Source organism: Eptesicus fuscus, chromosome 16, assembly GCF_027574615.1.
Source record: "Eptesicus fuscus isolate TK198812 chromosome 16, DD_ASM_mEF_20220401, whole genome shotgun sequence".
Taxonomy (NCBI): domain Eukaryota; kingdom Metazoa; phylum Chordata; class Mammalia; order Chiroptera; family Vespertilionidae; genus Eptesicus; species Eptesicus fuscus.
The window spans coordinates 67,223,755-67,249,104 of NC_072488.1; the positions used below are offsets into that span (position 1 = coordinate 67,223,755).

A 25,350-nucleotide genomic window follows, 5' to 3' on the forward strand; every position below is an offset into this window, starting at 1 on the left:
GCAGGGTGGTGGGACACAGACAAACCCAGCATGAGGTCCAGGGTGAGTCTGAGAAGGCTCTCCAGGCTCTGTGACTCTAGTGTGGGGTACGTGGGGAGTGCCATATAAACATACGTGGAATGCATTGGGAGTGCCATATAAACATACGTGGAATGCGTGGGGAGTGCCAGTGCCATGTTAACAGGTGTGGAATGCATGGGGAGTGCCATATAAACATACGTGGAATGCGTGGGGAGTGCCATATAAACATACATGGAATGCGTGGGGAGTGCCAGTGCCATGTTAACAGGTGTGGAATGCATGGGGAGTGCCATGTTAACATATGTGGAATGCATGGGGAGTGCCATGTTAACAGATGTGGAATGCATGGGGAGTGCCATGTTAACAGATGTGGAATGCCTGGGAAGTGCCATGTTAACATATGTGGAATGTGTGGGGAGTGCCATGTTAACATATGTGGAATGCGTGGGGAGTGCCGTGTTAACAGATGTGGAATGTGTGGGGAGTGCCATGTTAACAGATGTGGAATGTGTGGGGAGTGCCGTGTTAACAGATGTGGAATGCGTGGGGAGTGCCATGTTAACAGGTGTGGAATGCATGGGGAGTGCCGTGTTAACAGATGTGGAATGTGTGGGGAGTGCCATGTTAACAGATGTGGAATGCATGGGGAGTGCCGTGTTAACATATGTGGAAAGCATGGGGAGTGCCATGTTAACAGATGTGGAATGCATGGGGAGTGCCGTGTTAACATATGTGGAAAGCGTGGGGAGTGCCATGTTAACAGATGTGGAATGCGTGGGGAGTGCCATGTTAACATATGTGGAATGCGTGGGGAGTGCCGTGTTAACAGATGTGGAATGTGTGGGGAGTGCCGTGTTAACAGATGTGGAATGCATGGGGAGTGCCGTGTTAACATATGTGGAAAGTGTGGGTAGTGCCATGTTAACAGATGTGGAAAGCGTGGGGAGTGCCATGTTAACAGATGTGGAATGCATGGGGAGTGCCGTGTTAACAGATGTGGAAAGTGTGGGTAGTGCCATGTTAACAGATGTGGAGGTGTTCTCCGCCAAAGTTCTGGAAAACAGGTGTTCCTGTACCAAACCTGATTGCTCAATGTTTATAATCATGTGCTTGTGATTTTCAGCCTTTAGGTGGTTGTTATAAATAATTTTATATGAAAGTAAAATGTTTATGTATATTTTTATCAGGTAAGTTTGTTAAGTTATCTGTAGAGGCTGAATTCTGACACTGAGCAGAGGCCTTCAGACTGATGTGCACACATGGCTCTCCTGATGCTGTGTAGAGAGAGCTTACTGCTGCCCACTGGAGGGGACACACCGGGGAGACCGTGACGCTGTAATCATAACCTGGGCACAGCTTAACCTGCCAGCGGGTGAGGGCAGGTGCTTGAAGACCCTGTAAAATGCTGACGTGCACCTTAGCAAGACCGTTTTCTTGATTCTATGAATACCAGCTTGTTTCCTTGGCACGCTACATGAAGAGGGAGGGCTTGCCTGGACAGTGTCCCTTGATGATCGGTTTTTCCATGCTTGCGTGTGTCCTACTGGAGAGGTCTAGCTAAGTCCTACTGGAGAGGTGTTTCTGGAATGTAACACGAAGTGAGCTCAGTGGATGCTGTATGGAGCTATCGCATGCGCCTGGCCCCTGGCCTCCTGAGTGTCCATCGCCCCCTTCCAATGACAATGAGCAGGGATGCGCCCACAGCAGCTGGCAGTTCTGATGCACGTGCGTGGCCTGGAGGCCATAGTCACTCTGCCCCGAGTGCTTCAACCGTGAGTGAGCGCCCAGCACCCCTCTCCTCACCTGGGCCCATGGGAACTCTCTGGGTTGCAACAGGTGGAAGAAGCCTTGGGCTCATCAGCCACCATTGTTCATTTTTACTCTTCTCAAGGGCTTTCTCTTGTCATAGAAAGTAAATTTTTAAACTATTTTTATTGATTTCAGAGAGGAAGGGAGAGGGAGATAGGAACATCCATGATGAGAGAGAATCATTGATCAGCTGCGTCCTGCAAGCCCCACACTGGGGATCGAGCCGCAACCCAGGCATATGCCCTGACCAGGGAATCAAGCCATGAACTCCTGGTTCATAGGTCGACGCTCAACCACTGAGTCCTGCTGGCTGGGCAGAAAGTAATTTTTGATGGTTTCCCCCCCAATAATCTTGTGCATCTGTCTCTCTCAGTGGCACATCTGAGTGATTCCTGAGGCTCTGTCACCAGTGCGGTCCTTTCTGCATCCTCATCCCTGATGATCTTCCCACTCTCAGGGCTTCAGTGTCATCACAGCCCACATGGGCAGCCGCCTCCGCCCTCCCACCTCCCAGGTGGCGGCCTGCATTGCCAGCTGCTTGCTGGACTGATTCTGAACTTTGTGAAAGAGAACGATGTCATATGTTTTTTCAGTGTAGGTCTGGGGGCTTATTGCTGCATCAGTGATGTAGCATGTAGCTGTAGTTCATTTTATTGCTGAATCCTATTTAATTGAATAACGAAATCACAATGTATCTATCCTACTATAAATATGTCATCATTTGAGTGGTTCCCACGTTGGAGCTCTTCATAAACAATGCTGCTTGGACATTTCGGGCTGTGAGTTGTAGGTGGAGAGGCAGTCCTCCATGGCATAGCCCTGGGAGTAGGATTGCCACAGAGGACTCGGGCCACCCCAGAGAGAAGAAGGGAGGGGACTGGGGAAGCCTTCGAGACTGCACAAGACTTAAGGAATTATAATTGAAATCGGCCTCAACCTAGAAGTGTGAGTTCTTTGTTTAATGACCTTGACTAAAAATGACCAGCATAGATTTTCTTTTTTGTCTTTTTCTTTTGTTTTTAATGTTGACACTATTACAGGTGTCCCCTAGTTCCCCCTCCCTTTGGCCACCTCCACCCCACAGCTCACCCCCACCCCCCCTGACTTGCACCACACTGTTGTCTGTGTTGATGGGGGCTGTGTGTATATGCTCTTTGGCCACTCTCTTCATCTTCTTTTATCCAGTCACCCACACCCAAGCCCCCTCTAAGATCTGTCAGTCTGTTCCATGTGTCCGTGCCTCTGGATCTATTTTGTTTATCAGTTTATTTTGTTCATTAGATTCCACATATTAGTGAGATCATATGGTGTTTGTCTTTCTCTGACTGGCTTATGTCACTTAGCATGCTACTCTCCAGGTCCCTCCATGCTGTCTCAAAGGGTAAGAGATTCTTCTTTTTTATTGCTGCATAGTATTTCATGGTGTAAATGTACCACAGCTTTTTTATCCACTCATCTACTGATGGGCACTTGGGCTGTTTCCAGATCTTGGTTACCTATACTAATAAAAGAATAATATGCTAATTAGACCGCATAGACCAGACGTCTTCCGGACATCCTTCTGGACAAAGCCACGGTGGCAGGGCTGAGGCAGAGGTGGTTAAGTGTGATCAGGCTGGCAGGGGGCAGTTAGGAGCATCAGGTGGGCAGGCAGAGGGGTTCAGGGTGATCAGGCAGGCAGGCAGAGATGGTTAGGGGTGATCAGGCAGACAGGCAGAAGCAGTTAGGGGCGATCAGGTGGGCAGGCAGAGGTGGTTAGGGGCAATCAGGCAAGTAGGCAGAGTGGTTAGGGGTAATCAGACAGGCAGGCAGAGTGGTTAGGGGTGATCAGGCAGGCAGGTGAATAGTTAGGGGCGATCAGGCTGGCAGGGGAGAGTGGTTAGGGGTGATCAGGCAGGCATGGGAGCAGTTAGGGGCATCAGGTGGGCAGGCAAAGGACTTAGGGGCGATCAGGCAGGCAGGCAGAGATGGTTAGGGGTGATCAGGTATACAGGCAGAGATGGTTAGGGGTGATTAGGCAGGCAGGCAGAAAAGTTAGGGGTTAGGGGAGATGAGGCAGGCAGAGTGGTTAGGGGCAATCAGGCAGGCAGGCAGAGGCAGTTAGGGGTGATCAGGCAGTCAGGCGAGCAGATAGAGGTGATCATGCAGGCAGGCAGAGTGGGTAGGGGCAATCAGGTGGGCAGACAGGCCAGTGGTTAGGAGCCAGCAGTTCCAGATTGCGAGAGGGTACAGGCCGGGCTGAGGGACTCTCCCTCCCACCAACCTGCATGACTTTCGTGCACCCGGACCTCTAGTTGTAAATATTGCTTCTATGAACATAAGAGTGTGTATATTCTTTCTGATTGGTGTTTGGGGACTCCCTGGATATATTCCCAGAAGTGAGATTAAAAGGCAGTTCCATTTTTAATTTTTGTGAGGAAACTCTGTACTGTTTTCCACAGTGGCTGCACCAGTCTGCATCCTCACTAACATTGCACTAGGGTTTCCTTTCTCCACATCCTCCCCAGCACTTGTCATTTGTTCATTTGCTGATGGTAGCCATTCTGACAGGTGTGAGGTGATACTTCATTGTCATTTTAATTTGCATCTTTCTGATGATTAGAGATGTTGAGCATTATTTAGTATATGATTGGCCATCTGTATGTGCTCTTTGGAGAAGTGTCTATTCAGGTCATTTGCCATTTTTTAATTGGATTATTTGTCTTCCTAGTGTTAAGTTGTTTAAGTTCTTTACATATTTTGTATATTAACCCCTTATCACACATATCATTGGGGAATATGTTCTCCCATGCAATGGGTTCCCTTTTCCCTTTGTTGTGGGTTTATTTTGCTGTGCTGAAGCTTTTTAGTTTGATGTAGTCCCATTTGTTTGTTTATTTTTTCCTTTGTTTCCCTTGTCCTAGGAAACGCATTAGCAAAAATATTACTATGTAAAGATGTCTGAGATTTAACTGCCTTTGTTTTCATCCAGTGTTTGTATGGTTTTGAGACTTACATTTAAGTCTTTTATCCATTTTGAGTTCATTCTTGTGTATGGTGTAAGTTGGTGGTTTAATTTCATTTTTTTTGTATGTTTCTGTCCAATTTTCCCAGCACCATTTGTTGAAGAGACTGTTTTTACTCTATTGTATGTTCTTGCCTCCTTTGTCAAATGTTAATTGACTATAAAGACATGGGTCAATTTCTGGGCTCACTGTCCTGTTCCATTGACCTATATGTCTGTTCTTGTGCCAGTACCTGGCAGTTTTGATTATAATGGTTTTGTAGTATAGTTTGATATCAGCTATTATGATCCCTCCAACTTTGTTCTTTTTTCTCAAAATTGCTGAGGCTATTCTCAGGTTTTTTTTTTTTTTGTTGTTCCATATAAATTTTTGGAATATTTGTTCTAGGACTGTGAAATATGCCATTAGTATTTTAATGGGGATTGCATTGAATCTATAGATTGCTTTGGGTAGTGTGGACATTTTAATGAGGTTAATTTTTACAATCCAAGATGTCAACCTTCTTGAATTTGTTAAGATTCATTTTGTGTCATAACATGTGGCCTATCTTTGAGAATGTTTGTTGTGCACTAGAGGTATATGCTTCCACTGTTTGTATCTTCCTCCAGCTCCTTTTTCAATGTCCTATAGTTTTCTGAGTATAGGTCTTTTAACTCCTTGGTTAAGTTTATTCTTAGGTACTTTATTTTTTTGTTGCAATAGTAAATGGTATTGTTTTCTTAGTATCTCTTTCTTTTTTTTAAATATATTTTTATTGATTTCAGAGAGGAAGGGAGAGGAAAAGAGAGATAGAAACATCAATGATGAGAGCGAAGCATTGATCAACTGCCTCCTGCATGCCCTCTAGGGGAATCGAGCCTGCAACCTGGGCATGTCCTCTTGACCGGAATCGAACCCAGGACCCCTCAGTCCACGGGCAGGTGCTCTATTTACTGAACCAAACTGGCTCTTTCTGATAGTTCATTATAAGTGTATAAAAATGACACTGATCTGGATGTTAATTTTGTATCCTGCTACTTTGCTGAATTCATATATTAGATTTAGCAGTTTTTTGGTGGAGTCTTCTCGGTTTTCTATGCACAATATCATGTTATTGGTGAAGAATGACAGTTTTGTTTCCTCCTTTCCAATATGGATGCCTTTTATTTCTGTGGGCAAGACTTCCAGTGCTGTGTTGAATAGGTGCTGAGAGCAGCCATCCCTGTCTTGTTCCGGATCTTAAGGGAAACACTTTCAGGTTTTGCCTAGTGAGTATGATGTTGGCTGTGCGTTTGTCATATGTGGCCTTTATTACACTGAGGCATGTTCCCTCTATTCCCACTTTGCTGAGAGTTTTTATCATAAATGGGTGCTGGATTTTATAAAACAATTTTTGTGTGCCTATTGATATGATCATGTGGTTTTTATCTTTCATTTGTTTTTTATGATATATTTATTGAATTATGAATATTTTACCAACCTTGCATCCCTGGAATAAATCTCAATCGATTATGGTCTATGATCTTCTCAATGTATTGCTGGATCGAATTTGTTAATATTTTGTTGAGGATTTATCATCTATGTTCATCAGGAATATTGGCCTATGATTTTCTTTCTTTGTAGTATCTTCATCTGATTTTGGAATTAGGGTAATGCTGGCTTTGTAAAAAGAGCTTGAAAATCTTTTCTCCTCTTGGATGTTCTGGAATAGTTTGAGGAGGATGGGTGTTAATTCTTCTTGTGTGCTTGATAAAGCTCCCCTGTGAGGCCCTCGTCCATGACTTTGGTTTCCTAGGAGATGTTTTTATTACTGCTTCAATTTCATTAGTTGTTATTGACCTATTCAGGTTTTCTGATTCTCCTGAATGAGATTGGAAGATTGTATGTTTCTAAGAATTTGTTCCTTTTGCCCAGATTGTCCAATTTTTTTGGCATATTTTTCATGGATTATTTTTGGCATATTTTCTTACAATTATTTGTATTTCTGTGGTGTCAGTTGCTACTTCCTCTCTTTTATTTATGACTAGAGGCCTGGTGCATGAAATTCGTGCACGGGGTGGGGGGTGTCCCTCAGCCCAGCCTGCACCCTCTCCAATCTGATTGGCCCTAAAAGCTTTTGCCTGCCAGCCTAATCACCCCCTAACCACTGCCCTGCCAGCCTGATTGATGTCTAACTGCTCCCCTGCCAGCCTGTTTGCCCCAAACTTCCCTCCTCTGCCGAACTGGTCACCCCTAACTGCCCTCCCCTGCAGGCTTGATTGCCCCCAACTGTTCTCCCTTGCAGGCCTGGTCCCTCCCAACTGCCCTCCCTTGCTGGCCATCTTGTGGTGGCCATCTTGTGTCCACATGGGGGCAGGATCTTTGACCACATGGGGGCAGCTATCTTGATCTTGTGTGTTGCAGTGATGGTCAATCTGCATATTACTCTTTTATTAGATAGGATAGAGGCCTTGTGCATGGGTGGGGGCCAGATGGTTTGCCCTGAAGGGTGTCCCAGATCAGGGTGGGGGTTCCCTTGGGGCGTGGGGCAGCCTGGCTGAGGGGCCTGTGGTGGTTTGCAGGCCAGCCATGCCCCCTGGCGACCCAAGCGGAGGCCCTGGTATCTGGGATATATTTATCTTCTACAATTGAAACTTTGTAGTCTGGAGCAAAGCCAAGCCTTCTGCTCGCTCTGTGGCTGCCGCCATTTCTGTTTGGATTTGTTTACCTTCTATAATTGAAACTTTGTAGCCTTAAGCGGAGGCCTGGGCCAGCCAGGGCAGGTTGAAAGCTTGGCTTCCTTGGTCGCCGGGGGCAACCCTAGCCTGCTCTCTCCAGCTCCGTGGCTGCCGACATTTTTCTTGGGATTTATCTTCTATAATTGAAACTTTGTAGCCTTAAGTGGAGGCATAGGCTGGCAAGGGCAGGTGGAAAGCTTGGCTTCCTCTATTGCTGGGGAAACCCAAGCCTCCCTCCTGCTCTCTGTGGTGGCAGCCATCTTGGTTGGGGTTAATTTGCATACTCGCACTGATTGGATGGTGGGCGTGGTTGGTGGGCGTGGCTTGTGGGTGTAGCGGAGTGATGGTTAATTTGCATATTACTCTTTTATTAGGTAGCATTTTATTTATTTGGGTTCTCTCTCATTGTTTCTTGGTGAGTCTGACTAAAGGTTTATCAACCTTATTTGTCTTTCCAAGGAAATATCTCTTCGTTTCATTTATCTTTTGCTTTTTTTTAAAGTCTCTATGTCATTTATTTCCACTCTCTTCTTTATTATTTCCTTTATTCTACTTCTTCTGGGCCTTGTTTGTTGTTCTTTTTCTAGTTAGTTTAGGTGTAGGGCTCAGTTATTTATTTTAGATTTTTATTGCTACTTGAGCTAGGCCTGCAATGCTGTGAACTTCCCTTTCAGGACTCTTTTCATGTGTCCATGGATTTTGGGTTGTTGTGTGTACATTTTCACTTGTTTTCAGGTAATTTTTTATTTCTTTCTTGATCTCATTGGTAACCCACTCATTGTTTAATAACACACTATTTAGCCTCCATTTTTTTGAAATTTCTCTTGAGGGTTTTTAAAATTGTAGATTTCTAGTTTCATGCCACTGTGATCCAAGAAGATGCTTAATAAGATTTCAACCTTCTTGAATTTGTTAAGATTTATTTTGTGTCAAACATTTGGCCTATCTTTGAGAATGTTCACTGTAAATTAGAGGAGAATGTATATTCTGTTGCTTTGGGGTGAAATGTTCTGTAAATTTCAATTAAATCCATCTGATCTAGTGTTTAATTCAAGGCCTCTGTTTCCTTGTTGATTTTTTATCTGGAAGATCTATCCAGTGATGTCAATGGGGTGTTAAGTCTCCTGCTTCATGAGGAGAGAGTAATGCTGTTGCTCTCCCCTAAAGTCCACCAAGAGCTGTCTTAAAAAAATAATATGTGTGTGTGCATGTGTATGTGCATGTGCGCACACGTGCGCCTATATGTTTACCAGGGTTATAGCCTCTTGTTAGACTTATCCCTTTATAGTGGCCTTCTTTGTCTTGTTTATGGCCTTTGTTTTGAAGCCTATTTTGTTAGATATAAGTATTGCTACCTCAGTTTTTTGTTTCCATTTGCATGGAATATTTCTGTTGTTGTTAATCCTCAGCTGAGGATATTTTTTCCATTGACTTTTAGAGAGAGTGCAAGGGGGAAAGAAAAAGAGAGAGAGAGAGAGAGAGAGAGAGAGAGAGAGAGAGAGAAAACATCAATGTGAGAGAGATACATTGATTGGTTGCCTCCTGCACACTCCCCGACTGGGATTGAACCTGCAGCCCATGTACATGCCCTTGACTAGGAATCAAATCTGTGGCCCATTGCTGCATGGGCTGACACTCTAACCACTGGGTCATGACCAGATCATGCATGGAATTTTTTTTCTATCCCTTCACTTTCAGTCTGTGTGAGTCCCTTGTTCTGAGGTGGGTCTCTTGTAGACAGCATATATATATGGATCACATTTTCTTATCCATTCAGCTACCTTATGTTTTTTGATTAGAACATTTAATCCATTTACTTTTAAGGTTATTATTTACTAGAGTCCTGGTGCACGAAATGCGTGCATGAGGGTGGGCAGGGGAGGGGAAGGGTGTCCCTCAGCCCGGCCTGCACCCTCTCCAATCTGGGACCCTTCGGGGGATAACTGGCAGTTGGACATCCCTCTCATAATCCAGAACTGCTGGCTCCTAACCGCTCACCTACCTGCCTGCCTGCTTGCCCCTAACTGCCAGCCTGATCATCCCTAACTGCTCCCCTGCTGGCTTGATTGTCCCTAATCACCTCTGCCTCGGCCCCACACCCGGGACCCAGGATTCCCTTCTCCAGCCGACCACAGGCACCCGGGGTCTGGGTTTCCCTCCCTCTGGTCAGCCATAGGTGCCCAGGCCGGCTGCAGCCTGGGATCATGGGGCAGGCAGCTTCTTCGTCTCCTGGGCTGCAGCCAGCCTCAGGTGCTGGGGCCCAGTTTCTCTATCTCCCCCAGGACGTGGGGCAGGCGGACATGAGGCTTCTGCTGCTGGCTGCGGCCTGGGATCACGGGGCAGGTGGCTTCTTGGTCGCCCTGGACGTAGCCAGCCTCAGGTGTTGGTGCTGGACTTCTCTGACTCCCACAGGCTCAGAGCAGCTGTGGGGTGGGCCGCTGCCATCTTTTCAGGTTAATTTGCATATTCACTCCTGATTGGCTGGTGGGCGTAACGGAGGTATGGTCAATTTGCATCTTTCTCTTTTATTAGTGTAGATTGGTATTTATTTATTGCAATTGTTTTTCTTTATGCCTGTGCTTCTCTCTCTCTCTCTCTCTCTCTCTCTCTCTCTCTCTCTCTCTCTTCTTACAACATTCCCTTTAGCATTTCTTGCAATCCTGGTTTGGTGGTAATGAACTTCTTTAACCTTTTGTTGTTGTTGTTGTCTGGGAAGCACTTTATTTCACTTTCAATTTTAAATGCAACCCCAGAGCCTATCACTGGCCTGCCTGGCTCCCAGACAGAAGCCTCCCTTGGAGGCGTGGTCTTTAAGTGCTAGCTCTGCAGTCTCCCTGGCACCTCCATGCTGTGGAACCAGGAAAGCAGGGGAAGAAAATCATCCCTGAGCAGCACTTTGATTTCTCCACGTGTCTTACCACATTTCCAGCCCTGCTCTAGGCCCCTGAGCAGCGGAACAGAGCAGGACGGGCTAACTGAGTAGTTCAGCAGGTGGGGGAGTGGTGCTGCCCAGCACTCAGGGTGGGCGAGACCCATCTTCCTTCCCACGCCACATAGTTTAGCCCCTGCCTGGCTCTCTGCCCACAGTCCTTCCAGAGAACAGAGAGCCCCTCAAAGTCACTGCTGAGTGCACTGCAGACCCTCCACCAGATGGCGTGGCCTGTGGACGCTCCAGCAGGCAGACTGCGGGGAACTTCCCAGGCTGGTGGTGGAACAATAGGAGCGCTCCTTCCCTGGGCTGGTGCTGCCCGAGTCTCCCAGGTGGACAGGATGCCCACTGATTCCCACGCCCGCGGCTACATGGGGCCCCTTCCTGTCTCTGTTGCTGAGGATTGGGGATCCTTGTGCAGGGCTGAGACCCCATGCTCTCCGGAGGAGGTAGCTCCACAGTCACGATCCCCCCGCCCCCACTTCCTGGCCACCAGCTGTATGAGGTGGCCCACCCTCTCCATGTCTTAACACCCCTACAGTCTCCTCCTGTCTTCCTTCGTGCTCCTTGGTTGCAATATTTCAGATCAGCTACACTTCAACTGCTTTTTCAAGCTGGTTGCTCTCTAATTTAGCTGCAGGCGTGGTCAGGGGCTGGGAGAAAGAGGACGGAGCTCCAGCTGCTCTGCAGCCATCGTGGCATCTCCTCCAGCGTAGACGTTCACGCCAGCGCTGATGTACACACACGGCCACCTGGAAGCACTGTGTGCAGAAGGGTCCTGAGGCAAAGTCCAGGCTCAGAGGAATCATGCTGTGATCAGTGAGCACCTGCCAGTCATGCAGGAGGAAAGAGGGAAATCTGTCATCTTTGCTGTAGAAATCTGTGCTTACCACATCCATCTTTGTTCCTGTCCATACTTCACATCTCACGTGCAGTGTCTTTCTGGACACGTGCATTTTGTTTTGTTCTCCCTGAGTTTTTAGAAATATTACCTCTTAAACCCAAACCTCTTGTGGGTTTGTTTGGGGCCAGAGGTAAGGTTGCAGCTTCTCCATTTGACTTCCTTCTTTTTGTTGAAGACACATCCCAATTGAATTGGAAGCTGGGTCACAGGAAGTTGTTTGGATTGGGTGCACCCTTCTGTGGATTTCTTTAATCACTCACTCTCACCTGCCATCTCAGCTTAAGGCTGGCGGCAGCCGCGTGGGCCCCAGGACCAGCACCACCCTGTGGGCTTCCACAGGCACCTGGTGTCTCAACAGCGAGGTTTCCACTTCTTCCAGTTCCAAAGCCATACTCCCTCGGCCTGCTCACCTAGGGCTTCCGAGCCTCGCACGCTGTGTGAGCGTGGTCTCCTCAGCGTGACCATTCCCGGACCGAGACCCCTGGCTGTACAGTCAGGGTTCCCAGAACAGGGCCTTCCGAAGGGAGGGGGGCCTCGGCGTCCCGAGAGCTGGGAAAGGGCAAAGACGCAGAGGATGGGAGGAAGGCAGCAGCATCGAAGACGAGGAAGTAGAGGCTCAAAGACGTGGTCAGGCTCAGCTGGGCACCAGCCACCCTGCGGGCCGGGCTCGGGCGGAGTTAGTGGGTCGCCTTGTGGTGACAGGCTGTTTCCAGATGCCGCCTGCCGGGGCCTGGCACTCGAAGACCCCCGCAGTGGTGGCTGGGCGGGTCCTTGGCCTCCAGTGCTGGCAGCTGGTGTGGCCTCGGGCTGGTTGTGATAAGCCCGTTTAAAGGGAAAGTGCTCTGGAAATTCAGAAAAGCAAACTCCTCCCTCCCTCACATCCTTCTTTGGGGACCAGAGGCTCAAGAAGGGCCCCTGGAGGAGGTGGCTGTGGGTGGTCCCAAGAATGAGGAGGATTTCTCTCCCTCCCTCCTTCCCTTTGTCTTACTCTGTCCTGGGAGCTCCTCCCTGGGCAGCACAGGCTTGGCCTGTGGTGAGGAAGGACGGCCGTTCCTCTTGTCAGAGACGGGGCGGAGCTGTTTCTGAGCCCACGGCGTCCAGGGGAAGGGCGCTGCTCCTCCGTCCGTCCGGTGCTGCCCACTCTTCCCATAAGTGCTCCGCGGGGGCTCTCAGCAGCGCAGCACGCCCGCCCTCTGGGGCGCTGACCCCCGGAGGCTGGGGCGGGTTGGGGTGGGCACTGGCCCCCCGGAGGCTGGGGCGCTGACCCCCGGAGGCTGGGGCGGGCACTGGCTCCGGGCCAGGCTTGTGGAGCCAAAAGAGACGGCTTCGGAGGCAACTGAGGCTCTGTATTGTGGCATGAGTCCTGCTGCTCAGTTCTGAGGGGCAGCTGCAGCGACATTATAATCCAGAACGTGTGGCAGTGCCCGCTGCGGGGCTTTCCACACTGCGCGCTCCACGTCTGGAGGCGGACAGCGGGCCAGCCATGCGGGGATGCGGGGGAGAGCGTCCTCCTGGGGGCGTGTCCTCCTGGGGGCGGTGCGTCCTCCTGGGGGCATCTTCATGGGGGGCATCTTCATGGGGGCATCTTCATGGGGGCATCTTCATGGGGGCATCTTCATGGGTGCGGGGAGCGGGGGACTCAGGCAACGGGCCGCAGCACCGCCCCCTCGGGCTCAGGGTCAGACCGAGCCCTCTACTCTGGGCCTGTGACTTAGGGGGGAAGGGGAGGACGCGCTCCCTCACTGACCCGGATGCACGCCGGGGCCACCTGTGCGGCGGGGCCTGCAGAAAGCAGGGCTGACGGGCCTCTTGTTCTCTGCTCTCCTCCCAGCGCCGGACGGGCGAGCTGACCTGATGGGCGGGCTGCTGGCCGTGGCGGGCGCGGCTGCGCTCGTCCTGTGCGTGTCCAGCAGGTTTAGGATCGACATTGCGCTTTGGTACCGAAGTGCCTTCCACTCCACCGGGACCACAGCAGGTAAGTGCGGGGCCTGCGAGGGCCTCGTCTCGGTATTCGCCCACTCGTGTGGCCACTGCGAAACCCTTGGCCATGCTTTGCCGGCCGCCTCTTCTGTCGTCGGCACATTCGGAGGCAGGCCTCCCCCCGGGCTTTCCTGCCCGGAAACGCCTTTCCGCGCTAGCACTGTGGGCCACACCGCCTGAGGCCGCAGAGGTCCAGGGGCAAATTCCCCGGGTCCCCAGGCAAAGCCTTAGAAGGGACCTCACATCCACTGGTGTCAGCAACAGCAGGAACTTGCTCCTGGAGCAAAGTGCTCTTCACCCAGGAACCGCCCTCAGCACAGTGGGTGCGGGGCAGGGCGGGAGCGGGGCAGGACGGGAGCGGGGCAGGACGGGAGCGGGGCAGGGCGGGAGCGGGGCAGGACGGGAGCGGGGCAGGATGGGTGCGGGGCAGGACGGGAGCGGGGCAGGACGGGAGTGTGGGCAGGACGGGAGCTGGGCAGGACGGGAGTGTGGGCAGGACGGGAGCTGGGCAGGGCGGGAGCGGGGCAGGATGGGTGCGGGGCAGGACGGGAGTGTGGGCAGGACGGGAGTGTGGGCAGGACGGGAGCTGGGCAGGACGGGAGCGGGGCAGGACGGGAGCGGGGCAGGACGGGAGCGGGGCAGGATGGGTGCGGGGCAGGATGGGTGCGGGGCAGGACGGGAGTGTGGCAGGATGGGTGCGGGGCAGGACGGGAGCGGGGCAGGACGGGAGCGGGGCAGGGCGGGAGCGGGGCAGGGCGGGAGCGGGGCAGGACGGGTGCGGGGCAGGACGGGTGCGGGGCAGGACGGGAGCGGGGCAGGACGGGAGCGGGGCAGGGCGGGTGCGGGGCAGGACGGGAGCGGGGCAGGACGGGAGCGGGGCAGGACGGGAGCGTGGCAGGATGGGTGCTGGGGGATGCCCTGCTGCCTGGGTGCAGGCCGGGTACTTGGTGCCTGGAAAATCTGTCACCAACGCTCCAGTGTGAGGAGAGACAGAGTGAGTTTGAATTTAGTTCTCCATTCACTCCCTGTGTGAGCCTGGAAAGTATTTTATGTTTTCTCTTTCTTAGTTCCGGAATGAGAAAAAGGAAGGAAGGCGGGAGGGAGGGCAGGAAGGAACAGATCAGACCTGTCTCACAGAGTGCTACAGGAGCAACTGAACTGAAGTCCAGAAAGGCACTGGGCAGGCACCTGGGCGCAGGTGGGCTCCCCTGTTGGCTGAAGGTCAAGGCCAGCTGCCGGCTGCTCTGCCTGGAGGTTTCAGTTGGGTGGCTGGATCTGGGCCCTGTGGTGCTATTCAGCACGGAAACCCTCAGTGCGACCCTGAAACTGAGGAGCCAGCGTCCCCACCAGTGGTTTTAACTGTGATATACAGGGTGCAGCAAAAGTAGGTCTACAGCTGTGAGTACACAAAACACAGCTTATTCTTGTATTAACATTTATTAATTACCAGAGGCCCGGTATATGAAAATTCATGCACTGGAGGGGGGGTCCCTCAGCCCAGCCTGGCCCTCTCACAGCCCGGGAGCCCTCAGGGGCGGAAGGTGACCCGGCAATCAGGGGAAGGCAACCCCCCATCACACCTCTGCTGCTGCCACTGCTGGCAGCACAAGCCTCGGCCAGCCATGGTTACCTGAGCCTCAGGCGGCCCTGGGTGGCTGGGGGGTTGAGGGGACTGGGGTACTCCGGAGGCAGGCATGCAGCACAGCCGGGCCCACCCCCTTGCCACATGCCTGCCGCCCCAACAAGGCTGAGGGGACTGGGCGCTGCCATCTTTGAGGATGGGGCAGTCAATTAGCGTATTCCCTCCTTATTGGCTGTGGGTGCTGCCATATTTGTGAGGGTGTGATGGTCAATTAGCATATCCCTCTTTATTAAATAGCATTGTATTATTTTCCTTACAAACAACTGTAAACCTACTTTGCCGCACCCTGCATACCTGTCTCAGAATGGACGTGACCTATTCCGGCCTTGAGTAAAGTAATAAATCTGCTTCAGGTCCCCTGACTGGGTGGGAAGATTACTAGAAGACTGAAAGACCCGTGTGCAGCTCACGTGCATGAAGAGACACGGGTTTAAGTCTTTCCGGTCCAGACCCTCGCAATGCTCACAAGAGCAGGGGCGCAGGAAAGCAGGCGTGGAACGCGTCTTCGAGTCCCTGTTCGGAGACGGCATCGTTTACTCTAAGTGCCTGCTTTGCATGGAGAATAACATGGACAGAGCTGCCCACATGCCTGGGTTACATGTCCTAACCTGGACTTTATTCTACTTGAAATTTTAGAATTCAAACGTGGCAGCCCTTGAGCAACAAAAAGAAACCAATGTTTTCATGATGACAAATTGCATTGCAGAATCACAGCTGTGGCTCCCGGCCAGCGTGAGAGCCCCACTGTCCTTCCCGGTACAGCTGTGCACGGTTCGCTGCTGTCGGTCCCGGACTGGCAGCTCAGCCGTGTTCCCAGAACTCTGTCACTCCCTGACTCTGCAGCTCCAGGAGCTAAGTAAGGAGGGTGGTGAGTCCCGGTTAGTGAGGCCCAGCTTAGCAGGAGGTGAAGGAAGCCGCTGACACCCTGCCCCGGGCTGAGCTGAGCGGAGAAGAGGCTCCGAGCCCCGCCCTGGGGCTGAGGGTTGGGAGATGGGAACCCACAGTCAGCCAGTGTCCTCTTCCTCTTTTTTTCTAATCCATAAAAGTCTAGGGCACTTTGTGACTAAGTTCTCCACAGCTCAGCTCTGCGTGCTCTCAGAGTAAGCCCCCGTGGAGTGCTGGCCTGGACAGCCAGCCCATGGCGGTGCGAAGAGTCCGAGCTCCTGCAGCCCTCCTTCCTGGAGGACAGCCTGGTTGTCTGGGAGCCTGTGAAGTAATGGATGGCAAATGCAATGAGGAGAGAGAAGCTGCCCTTCTTATGATCCAGTGTGTATCCCAGGGATTAGTCAGGCTTTATGCGTGACTCGTAGTTACTTGTGTATAAGTTACGGTTTTATAAGTGGGTTCCCATCTGTAGGCCTGGCTAAAGCCCAGGGGTTCTGTCTATTCTCCATTCAGTCATAGGAGGTGCTTTACAAACCCTCCTGCCAGGGGTGCATGTGTACAAAGCACGCAGACCGACCCACAAACCTTAAGGGATGTGTATGTGTGAGACAGTTCCCGTAAACAGAACAAGTGAAACCAGAACCCAAGTAGGTACAGTGAACACAGGGAAACAAAGGGAAAATGGCAAAATCAAGCCAGGGTACAGTTCTGACAAATCTTGGGCAGGCTTTATTTATTTATTTATTTTAAATATATTTTATTGATTTTTTTACAGAGAGGAAGGGAGAGGGATAGAGAGTTAGAAACATCGATGAGAGAGAAACATCAATCAGCTGCCTCCTGCACACTCCCTACTGGGGAGGTGCCCACAACCAAGGTACATGCCCTTGACCGGAATCGAACCTGGGACCTTTCAGTCCGCAGGCCGACGCTCTATCCACTGAGCCAAACAGGTCAGGGCTTGGGCAGGTTTTAAAGGTGAGCTTGTGTTAGAAGCAGACACGATTATGTACTTCCTCGTGTGCTATTCACGGAAACCTTTCAGTCGCTCCTGAGAGCACATGGCCTTTTTGGGGACAATTTTGCAAGAAACATTTTTTTTTTTACTGTTTTCTTTTTATTTTATTTTAATTCTTTATTGTTGAGAGTATTACAGATGTCCCCCTTTCCCCCCATTACCCCTCTCTACCTGGTTCCTGTCCCAGCCCAGGCCTCACCATCCTATTGTCTGTGTCCATAGATAATGCATATATGCATATAAGTTCTTTGGCTAATCTCTTCCCGCACCCCTCTCCGCTTCCCTCTATGTTCTATGTTTCCATGCCTCTGGTTCTATTTTTTAGATTTAATTATTGATAGATATGTATTTATTGCCATTTTATTGTTAATGATTTTTTTCTTTTTCTCCTTTTTCTCCTCCTTCTTCCCTGTCTCCTCCTCCTCCTCCGCCTCCTCTTCTTCCTCCTCCTCTTCTCCTTCTTCTTTTTCTTTCTTCAATGCCCCTCAGCCCTACCTGGTTTGGCTCAGTGGATAGAGCATCAGCCTGCGGACTGAAAGGTCCCAGGTTTGATTCCAGTCAAGGGCACATTGCCTGGGTTGCAGGCTCAACCCCCAGTAGGGGGTGTGCAGGAGGCAGTCATCATTGATGTTCCTATCTCTCTCTCCCTCTTCCTTCCTCTCTGAAATCAATAAAAAAATCTCTATATATAAAAAGCTAGTGACCAGGATGCAGTTAAGATGGGAACGACTGGTCGCTATGACACCCACTGCTGCCAGTGAACTGGCCCGATGGGGGTGGGGATGTGGAGGGTGGGGCCCGCTGGCCAACCTCCTGCAGCCCCTCCCCCTGGACAGCCCCACCCCTGATGGGCCCCTACCACCCCGATTGGCCCACAGCCCCTCCCCTGGCCAACTCCACCCCTGGTTGCCCCCCCACCCCAATAGGGGGCAGGGCTGGCCGGCCAACCTTCTGCAGCCCCTGCCCCTGCTGGCCCAAACCCTGATGGGTCCCCACCACCCTGATTGGCCTGCAGCCCCTCCCACGCTGGCCCTGCCCCCGATCAGCCCCCACCACCCTGATTGGCCTGCAGCCCCTCCCCCCAGCCAGCTCTGTCCCTGATCAGCCCCCCCCACACCAATCAGGGGTGGGGCTGGCCAGCCAACCTCCCACAGCCTCTCCCCACAGTGGCCCCACCCCAAATCGGCCCCTCCACCCCAATTGGGGGTGGGGCCCACCAGCCAATCACCCACAGCCCCTCCCCGCAGCCTACCTGGCCCTGATGGGGTGGGCCAGCTGGCCAACCTCCCGCCATCTCCTCCTCCCAACAGGCTGGGCCCTGATTCACCCCAATTGGGGCCAGGCCTGCTGGACTCTACCCATGCACGAATTCATGCACTGGGCCTTTAGTGTATGTATGTGTGTGTGTGTGTGTGTGTGTGTGTGTGTATGAATACCCCTCAACATTTCATGTAATACTGGTTTGATGGTGATGAACTTCTTTAGCTTTTTCTTGTCTGTGAGGGTCTTTATCTGACCCTCAATTCCAAATGATAGCTTTGCTGGGTATAGTAATCTTGGTTGTAGGTCCTTGCTATTCATCACTTTGAATATTTCTTGCCACTCCCTTCTGGCCTGCATATTTTCTGTTGAGAAATCAGTTGATAGTCATATGGGCTCTTCCTTGCAGTTAACTAACTGCTTTTCTCTTGCTGCTTTTAAGATTCTCTCTTTGTCTTTAACCCTTGGCATTTTAGTTATGATGTGTCTTGGTGTGGTCCTTTTTGGGTTCCTCTTATTTGGGACTCTCTATGCTTCCTGGTCTTGCAAGTCTATTTCTTTCACCAGTAGAGGGAGTTTTCTGTCATTATTACTTCAAATAGGTTTTCAATATCTTGCTCTCTCTCTTCTCTTTCTGGCACCCCCATAATCAAACGTTAGCACACTTGAAGTTGTCCCAGAGGCTCCTTACACTATCTTCATATTTTTGGATTCTTTTTGCTGTTTTGATTGGTTGTTTTTTTGCTTCCTCATATTCCAAATTGTTGATTTGATTCTCAGAATCCTGTACTCTACTGTTGAGTCCCTGTAAATTATTCTTTATTTTAGTTAGTGTATGCTTAATTTCTGACTGGTTCTTTTTCATGTCTGAAATTCTCACTAAGATTCTTGAAAGTCTCACTAAGTCCCTTGAAGCTCTCATGAATGTCCTTGAGTAACCTTATAACCATGTTTTTGAATTCTGTATCTAGTAATTTGCTTGCTTTTACTTCATTTACTTATTTTTTTGGAGATTTCTTCTGTTCTTTCATTTGTGACATGTTTATTTGTCTCCACATTTTGTTTCCCTGTGTTTGCCTCCCTGTGTTTGTTTCTATGTATTAGGTAGAGCTGCTGCTATGTGTCCTGGAATTGGTAGAGTGGCCTTGTGTAGTAGGTGTCCTATAGGGCCCAGTGGCTCAGCCTCCCCAGTCACCTGATCTGGGCACTCTAGGTGTGCCCCTGTGTGAGCTGTGAACACAGTCTTGTTGTAGTTGAGCTTTGATTGCTATTGTCATCTCTGGGAGGACTTGACTTCCAGGCCAATTGACTGTGAGGACCAGCTGTGACTACAGTGGGAGAGCTGCTGTGCAGGAGACACCCTTCTGGAGCAGGACTTGCTTCAGTGGGGCTTTGGTGCTCACTGAGTCTTCTCCTTGAGTGTGTTGCTTGTGGATGTGTACAGTTGTAATCTAGTGTGGTCTGAAGCTGCCCACTGGGTGCACTGGCTCTAGGGCCTCCTGGGAAGCACAAATTTAGCCACTGCCTGGGGCCACCCATCAGGAGCTACAGAGAGATCTGCAGATGGCTGCTACTTGTATTGGGCTTGGAAGTGCCCAGGCGAGGCAAGGCTGTGAAGCAAGGCAGGCTGGTGCTAGTGCCAAGTCTTGGGCCTTTTATTGATAGTCTGGGGCCTTTTATTGGGGCATGCTGATGCCACCTTCTGCTTGTTTGATAAAATTTAGCAAAGTCTAAAGCCTGAGCCAGGACAGGCCATTCATATGGAAAAGCCTCTGAGAACAGCTTGGGTAGGCCTGCAAGTTGGATGAGGCAGGGTCTCAGGGAATCACCAGGGTGGGGCGAACAGTGTGGGCCATGCTGATGGAAACTCAGATATGGCTGCCAGTCAGCTCTGGGATGGGGGACAATGACACCTATGAGCACCCCTGTCTGCAAGAAAGCCACCCCCGAGTTCCTGCCCCGATGCCAGATAATCCAGTAGCTCCCCATATGTCCCTGGATCCCCCAAAGCTGCCACCCAGAGCTGGTGCTCAGGAGAAGTGGAACTGTGTAACTTCGTGTACTTGGCCCTTTAAGAGGAACTGCTGGGTCTCTTCTGTTCTCTCAGCCATTTGCTAACTTACAGAGCTGCATGCTGTTTATTTCTACATTTATGAATGGCCTTCTGATTAGATCTGGGTCTTGTTCATCTGTACACTGTGAGCACAGTGGCAGTGGCCTATGGCTGGTCAGTACACACTGGCTTACTCTGACATGGTGACGTGCTATGGTGTTTGAGTTCTTAGCATGGCACAGCCAATTTCTAGAGTCTGCTGTTTGGTTTCCTTGTAGAGTAGTGTGCAGTTTCAATGAATGAATGATGGGATTCACCGGTGGGGCTAAATTGTGAGGATTTGGCCCACTTCACCTGGTGCAGTTAGGATGGCACTCTGTTGCACAGGACCCATCTACAGTGATATTGATGGAGAGTCTTGCTTCCAGTTCTCCTTTTCAGCTGCACCACCACACGGGTAGTATAACAAAAATGAAGGCTGCCTCTGATGGGCTTGTTAGATAGGCCATGGCCCAGCAAAGCGTCTCTGAGCTTGAGGATAACTAAGTAGAAACCCCCCAAACTGAAAAGGAAAGAGAACAAAGACTGTAGAACAAAACAAAGCTAAACTAAACATAAAATGACTGTGGTACAACCACAGAATGGGTAAAGTCTGATGGGAATCCCGGAAGGAGAAGAAAGACAGAAAGGAACAGATATGTTTGAAACAGGAACGACTGAGAATTTCCCCAAATTAATGTTAGACACTAAACCACAAGTCCAGGAAGCTCAGAGAACACCGAGTGTGATAAATATTTTTTAAAACCCACAAAAAAATCTCACATACACCTAGGCACATTATTTTCAAACTACAGAAAATCAAAGATAAGGAAAAATATCCCCAAAGAAGCCAGAGGCAAAAAGTCACCTTAACCATAGAGAAACAAAGATATAAATTATGCTCACCTTCTCAGACACCATGCCAGCAAGAGGCCAGTGAAGTGAGATATTTAAGTGTTAAAGGAATGAGATGCTGAAAGCAGCAATGCTTGGCACCAAGTCAGCCAGCTGGGCACTCTGAAGCCATCAGACCTGAGCAAAGAGGACAACATGGTAGCAACTCCCACTTCCACCTTGATCATGTAGGAGGGACTTGGTAGGAATCATTCCATGAGCTCGCCACATTTCTCTTTCAGACGGGAAGCTGTATGATGCGTACGTCTTGTACCCCAAGCCTCCCCATGACTGCCGGAGCTCTCATGTGGACACGCTGGTTCTGAGAGCGCTGCCCGAGGTGCTGGAGAGGCAGTGTGGATATAAGCTATTTATATTTGGCAGGGATGAATTTCCTGGACAAGGTATGTGTTAACTGAGGTAGAAAAACAACAAATGAATAAAAAAATTAAAGGAAACTTTCCCTTCCTTTACTTTACAAACAGTAGGGACTCTGCTTGCCTTCCCCACCAAACCACAGGTAGTCTTCTACCGCCCAGCTCTCAACCCTGAGCTGGGAGCTCAGTACCCAACTCTCTTCTCCCGTTCATCTCATTCCTGTAACAGGATAACAGAGACCCTGGTTGAAACACCGTGACTCTCACACTGAGCAAGGATATGGCTAAACTACCCATGTGCACAGGTGATGGGTGGCACAGAGACTGAAAGTAGTCGCTTTCCCTGATGTCCTTGAGACTAACTGCTGAGTATTTTTTCAGTTTGAACATGTAAATAAGCTCATGTTTAAAGTTGATTTTCTAACCCTCAACCCCTAACCCTCCACTACCTAAATAGAATACGTATTTACTTCTCTCATTTAATAGCAGTATAGCTTTGAGCTGTGTAGCTGACATCTCTGAACCTCAGTTGGCTCATCTGTCAAATGGGGATAAGAATACTTCCCTGACTTGATTGAGAGAATTAAATGAGTTTAAACTTAAGCAGTACTGATTAGACACTCAGTGGACAAAGATCCCCCTTTGATGGCTATAAAGTCAGTGGCTGAAATTGGAAATAAGTCCCATTTTCTAGTCACCAGGAAATCAAGATTACTACTTTATTGCATTCGGTAGTGGCTTATTCTGGGCTGCTTTAAAAGGTTTCTAACTACTTTGGATTTATAGGCTACTTATACCCGCAGAGCGACCACAGCTATATCTCCGCCCAGTACTTACCATGTTCTGAAATCACCCTCTATGAGGAAATGAAAATTCAGTCCAGTGCTTATGATAAACATGTGGGAGAGCTCTCATTTCATAAGCCGATCAATCTTCATTCATTCACTTATTCAACAAATATTTATTGAGAACTTGCTATCTGCCAGGTAGTGTTCTAGGCTCTAGAAATGTTAAAACTAACCAAAAATAAAATGTCTGCTTTTGGGGAGGTTGTTATCTATTCATATATTCTAAGAATAAGGAGGATATAAAACTTGGTCTTTATTCTGAAAAAGACCAACTTATTTCAGGAATTCTCCCCTCCCTGCCACCAGGAACCATCAGGGCATCTAGATCCTGGTCATTTAAATAGCTAGAACGCATAAGAGGAAAACACGAATAAAGATTAAAATGACACTTGAGCTAACTTCTTATTCTTTTAAAATATATTTATTTAAAAAAATATATTCATCATCTTATACCAGACCTTCAGCTAAGTCTGGCAAAACTAGGCATGATCAGATCCTGCTCTGAGCAGTCATGCCTGTGTAAACTGAGGAAAGTGACATACCAACAACTACTATCAAAACACGTGGTTCATGAGTGTAAAGGACCAGTGTTTCAGGGACAGTGAGGAAGTTTTCACAGGGTGATGCATGTCAAAAGACAACTCTCGTTAATCCATTGCTAAGTCATGTCTATTTTAATGTTCATTCTTAGGGTCCATTTCTAAGGCTCTCAAGAGCATTAAGATCCAGACTGCTTTACTCATGAGGTCTTCTGCTTCCTTTTCTCTGTGTGCAGCTGTGGCCAATGTCATCGATGAAAACGTTAAGCTGTGCAGGCGACTGATCATCATCTTAGCTCCTGAACTGCTGGGCTTTGACCTATTAAATAACATGTCAGAAGAACAAATTGCAATCTACAATGCTCTCATCCAGGATGGGATGAAGGTCATTCTGATTGAGGTGGAGAAAGTCCAGAGCTATGCATCCATGCCAGAGTCGATCCAGTATCTCAGACAGAAGCATGGGTCTGTCCAGTGGAGCGGGGACTTCACAGCAGAGTCACCATGTGCAAAGGCCAGGTTCTGGAAAAAAGTGAGATACCGCATGCCACCCAAAAGGTTTCCACCACCTTCTCCAGCCAGCTGCTGAAGCTCACGCCCTGTGACCTCACAGCTGGCAACAGCTGGCAAGCGGGAGGCCACCTGGGAGGTCTTTACCCCACGATGGAGAGTTTGCCCTCAGGAAGTGGCTCACAGTTGAACAAGGTGCACTGCATTCAGCCTACCGGAACTTGGAATCTGTCATTGTGGACTTGTGAGAGAGACTGTGTTTATTTTTGTGTTTAATTTTTGTTTTAAAAATATGTTTTTATTGACTCCAGAGAGGAAGGGAGAAAGAGAGATAGAAACATCAATGGTGAGAAAGAATCATTGACCGGCTGCCTCCTGCATGTCCCACACTGGGGATCTAGCCTGCAACCTGGGCACGTGCCCTGATGGGGAATCGATCCTTCATTTCCGGATTCATAGGTCGACGCTCAGCCACTGAGCCACACCAGTCGGGCGAGAGGGATCGCTTGCTTGTTTTGGGCAGAGATGCTTCTTTAGGGAAAGACATCCCCTCTCTAGAAGGCCCTCATTAACTTATTGGCTCTGAACCCCGTGAACATTTGCTGAACATGGAGTGGACTTGAGCCCCTGAGAAACGGGGAACAGGGCACTGTGGGCTTGTAATTCAGATGTCCGGAAGCTGCACATGGTGTGGCACCTGAGAGACCAGAGCTGGGAGCCTGGTGGTCGGGGAGGGCAGGAGGTGGGGTGTGGGTTTGGAGGGCTGGCAAGGAGAAGGTCAGTGTTTTTGCCTGACCAGTGTCCACAGGGCCCTGTCCTTAGGGGACATGTGCTGTCTGTGAAATATACAGCCATGATCACAGTCTTAGCAGGTGATACTGGAAGCGACTTAGAGGTCACTAAGACCAGTGGGGTTAACAGTGGCGACACTGTAATTGCCCATTAATCACCCTCGGGTAAACCGCATGCTTTGAAAGACTTGATCTGTCAAACCAAAATAAGTCACACTTCACTTGTTTTTCCAGCTGGCTCGCATCAGCCAGAGTGCTGAGCAACATGTGAGAGGCATGGTTATCACCCCGAGATGATGTCATTGTGGTCCAAGTAAAACAAAGTGATCTTTCAGTTAGCCAGCCCCTCATCGCAGGGCAGGTCATGCTGTAACAAGTCACAAAGACTCTTGATACTAAAAATTAGCTGTCACTCTTATCACAGCTTTCAAGGGCCCTAACTTGAGGAGCCCATTCTGCGGTAAATGACACTGAGCCTTAAAAAGTGGCCTGCTAGGGTGCACAATTAATATTCAGAAACTGGTGGCATTTTTATACACCAATAATGAACTATGAGAAAGAGAAACTAAGAGAACAATCTCATTTACAACTGTAACAACAAAAATAAGATAACTAGGAATAAATTTAACCAAGGAGATAAAACACCTGTACTCAGAAAATTATAAGACACTGAAGAAAGAAATGGATGAAGATACACATAAGTGGAAGCATATACTGTGTTCATAGATAGGAAGAATTAACATCATCAAATGTCCATACTACACAAAGCAATCTACAGAGTCAATGCAATTCCTATCAAAATACCACTGGTGTATTTCACAGAACTAGAACAAATATTCCAAAAAATTTATGTGGAACAACAAAAAGCCCTGAATAGCCAAAGTAATCTTGAGAAAGAAGAACAAAGTTGAAGATACCTGATATCAAACTATACTGCAAGACTGTAGAAATCAAAACAGCATGGCATTGGCATAAAACCAGACACATAGACCAATGAAACAGAATAGAGAGCCCAGAGATCAGCCATAGCTTATTGTCAATATCTAACAAAGGAGACAAAGACATACAATGGGGTAAAGACAGTCTCTTCAATAAGTGGTATTGGGAAAATTGGATAGGTACATGCAAAAAAAATGAAACTAGACCACCT

General features: G+C 49.3%; 1 protein-coding gene across 1 annotated transcript in view; it reads left to right on the forward strand.

The window, feature by feature from the left end:
- The window catches only part of IL1RL2 (interleukin 1 receptor like 2), a 51,008-nt gene extending 27,520 nt beyond the window's left edge, over positions 1-23,488 (forward strand). Inside the window, exons 9-11 of the mRNA XM_054728020.1 lie at positions 13,196-13,339; positions 21,378-21,539; positions 23,136-23,488. Coding sequence (XP_054583995.1) covers positions 13,196-13,339; positions 21,378-21,539; positions 23,136-23,488 — 659 coding nt within the window. The remainder of the gene's footprint in view (positions 1-13,195; positions 13,340-21,377; positions 21,540-23,135) is intronic.
- The last annotated feature ends 1,862 nt before the right edge of the window (positions 23,489-25,350 follow it).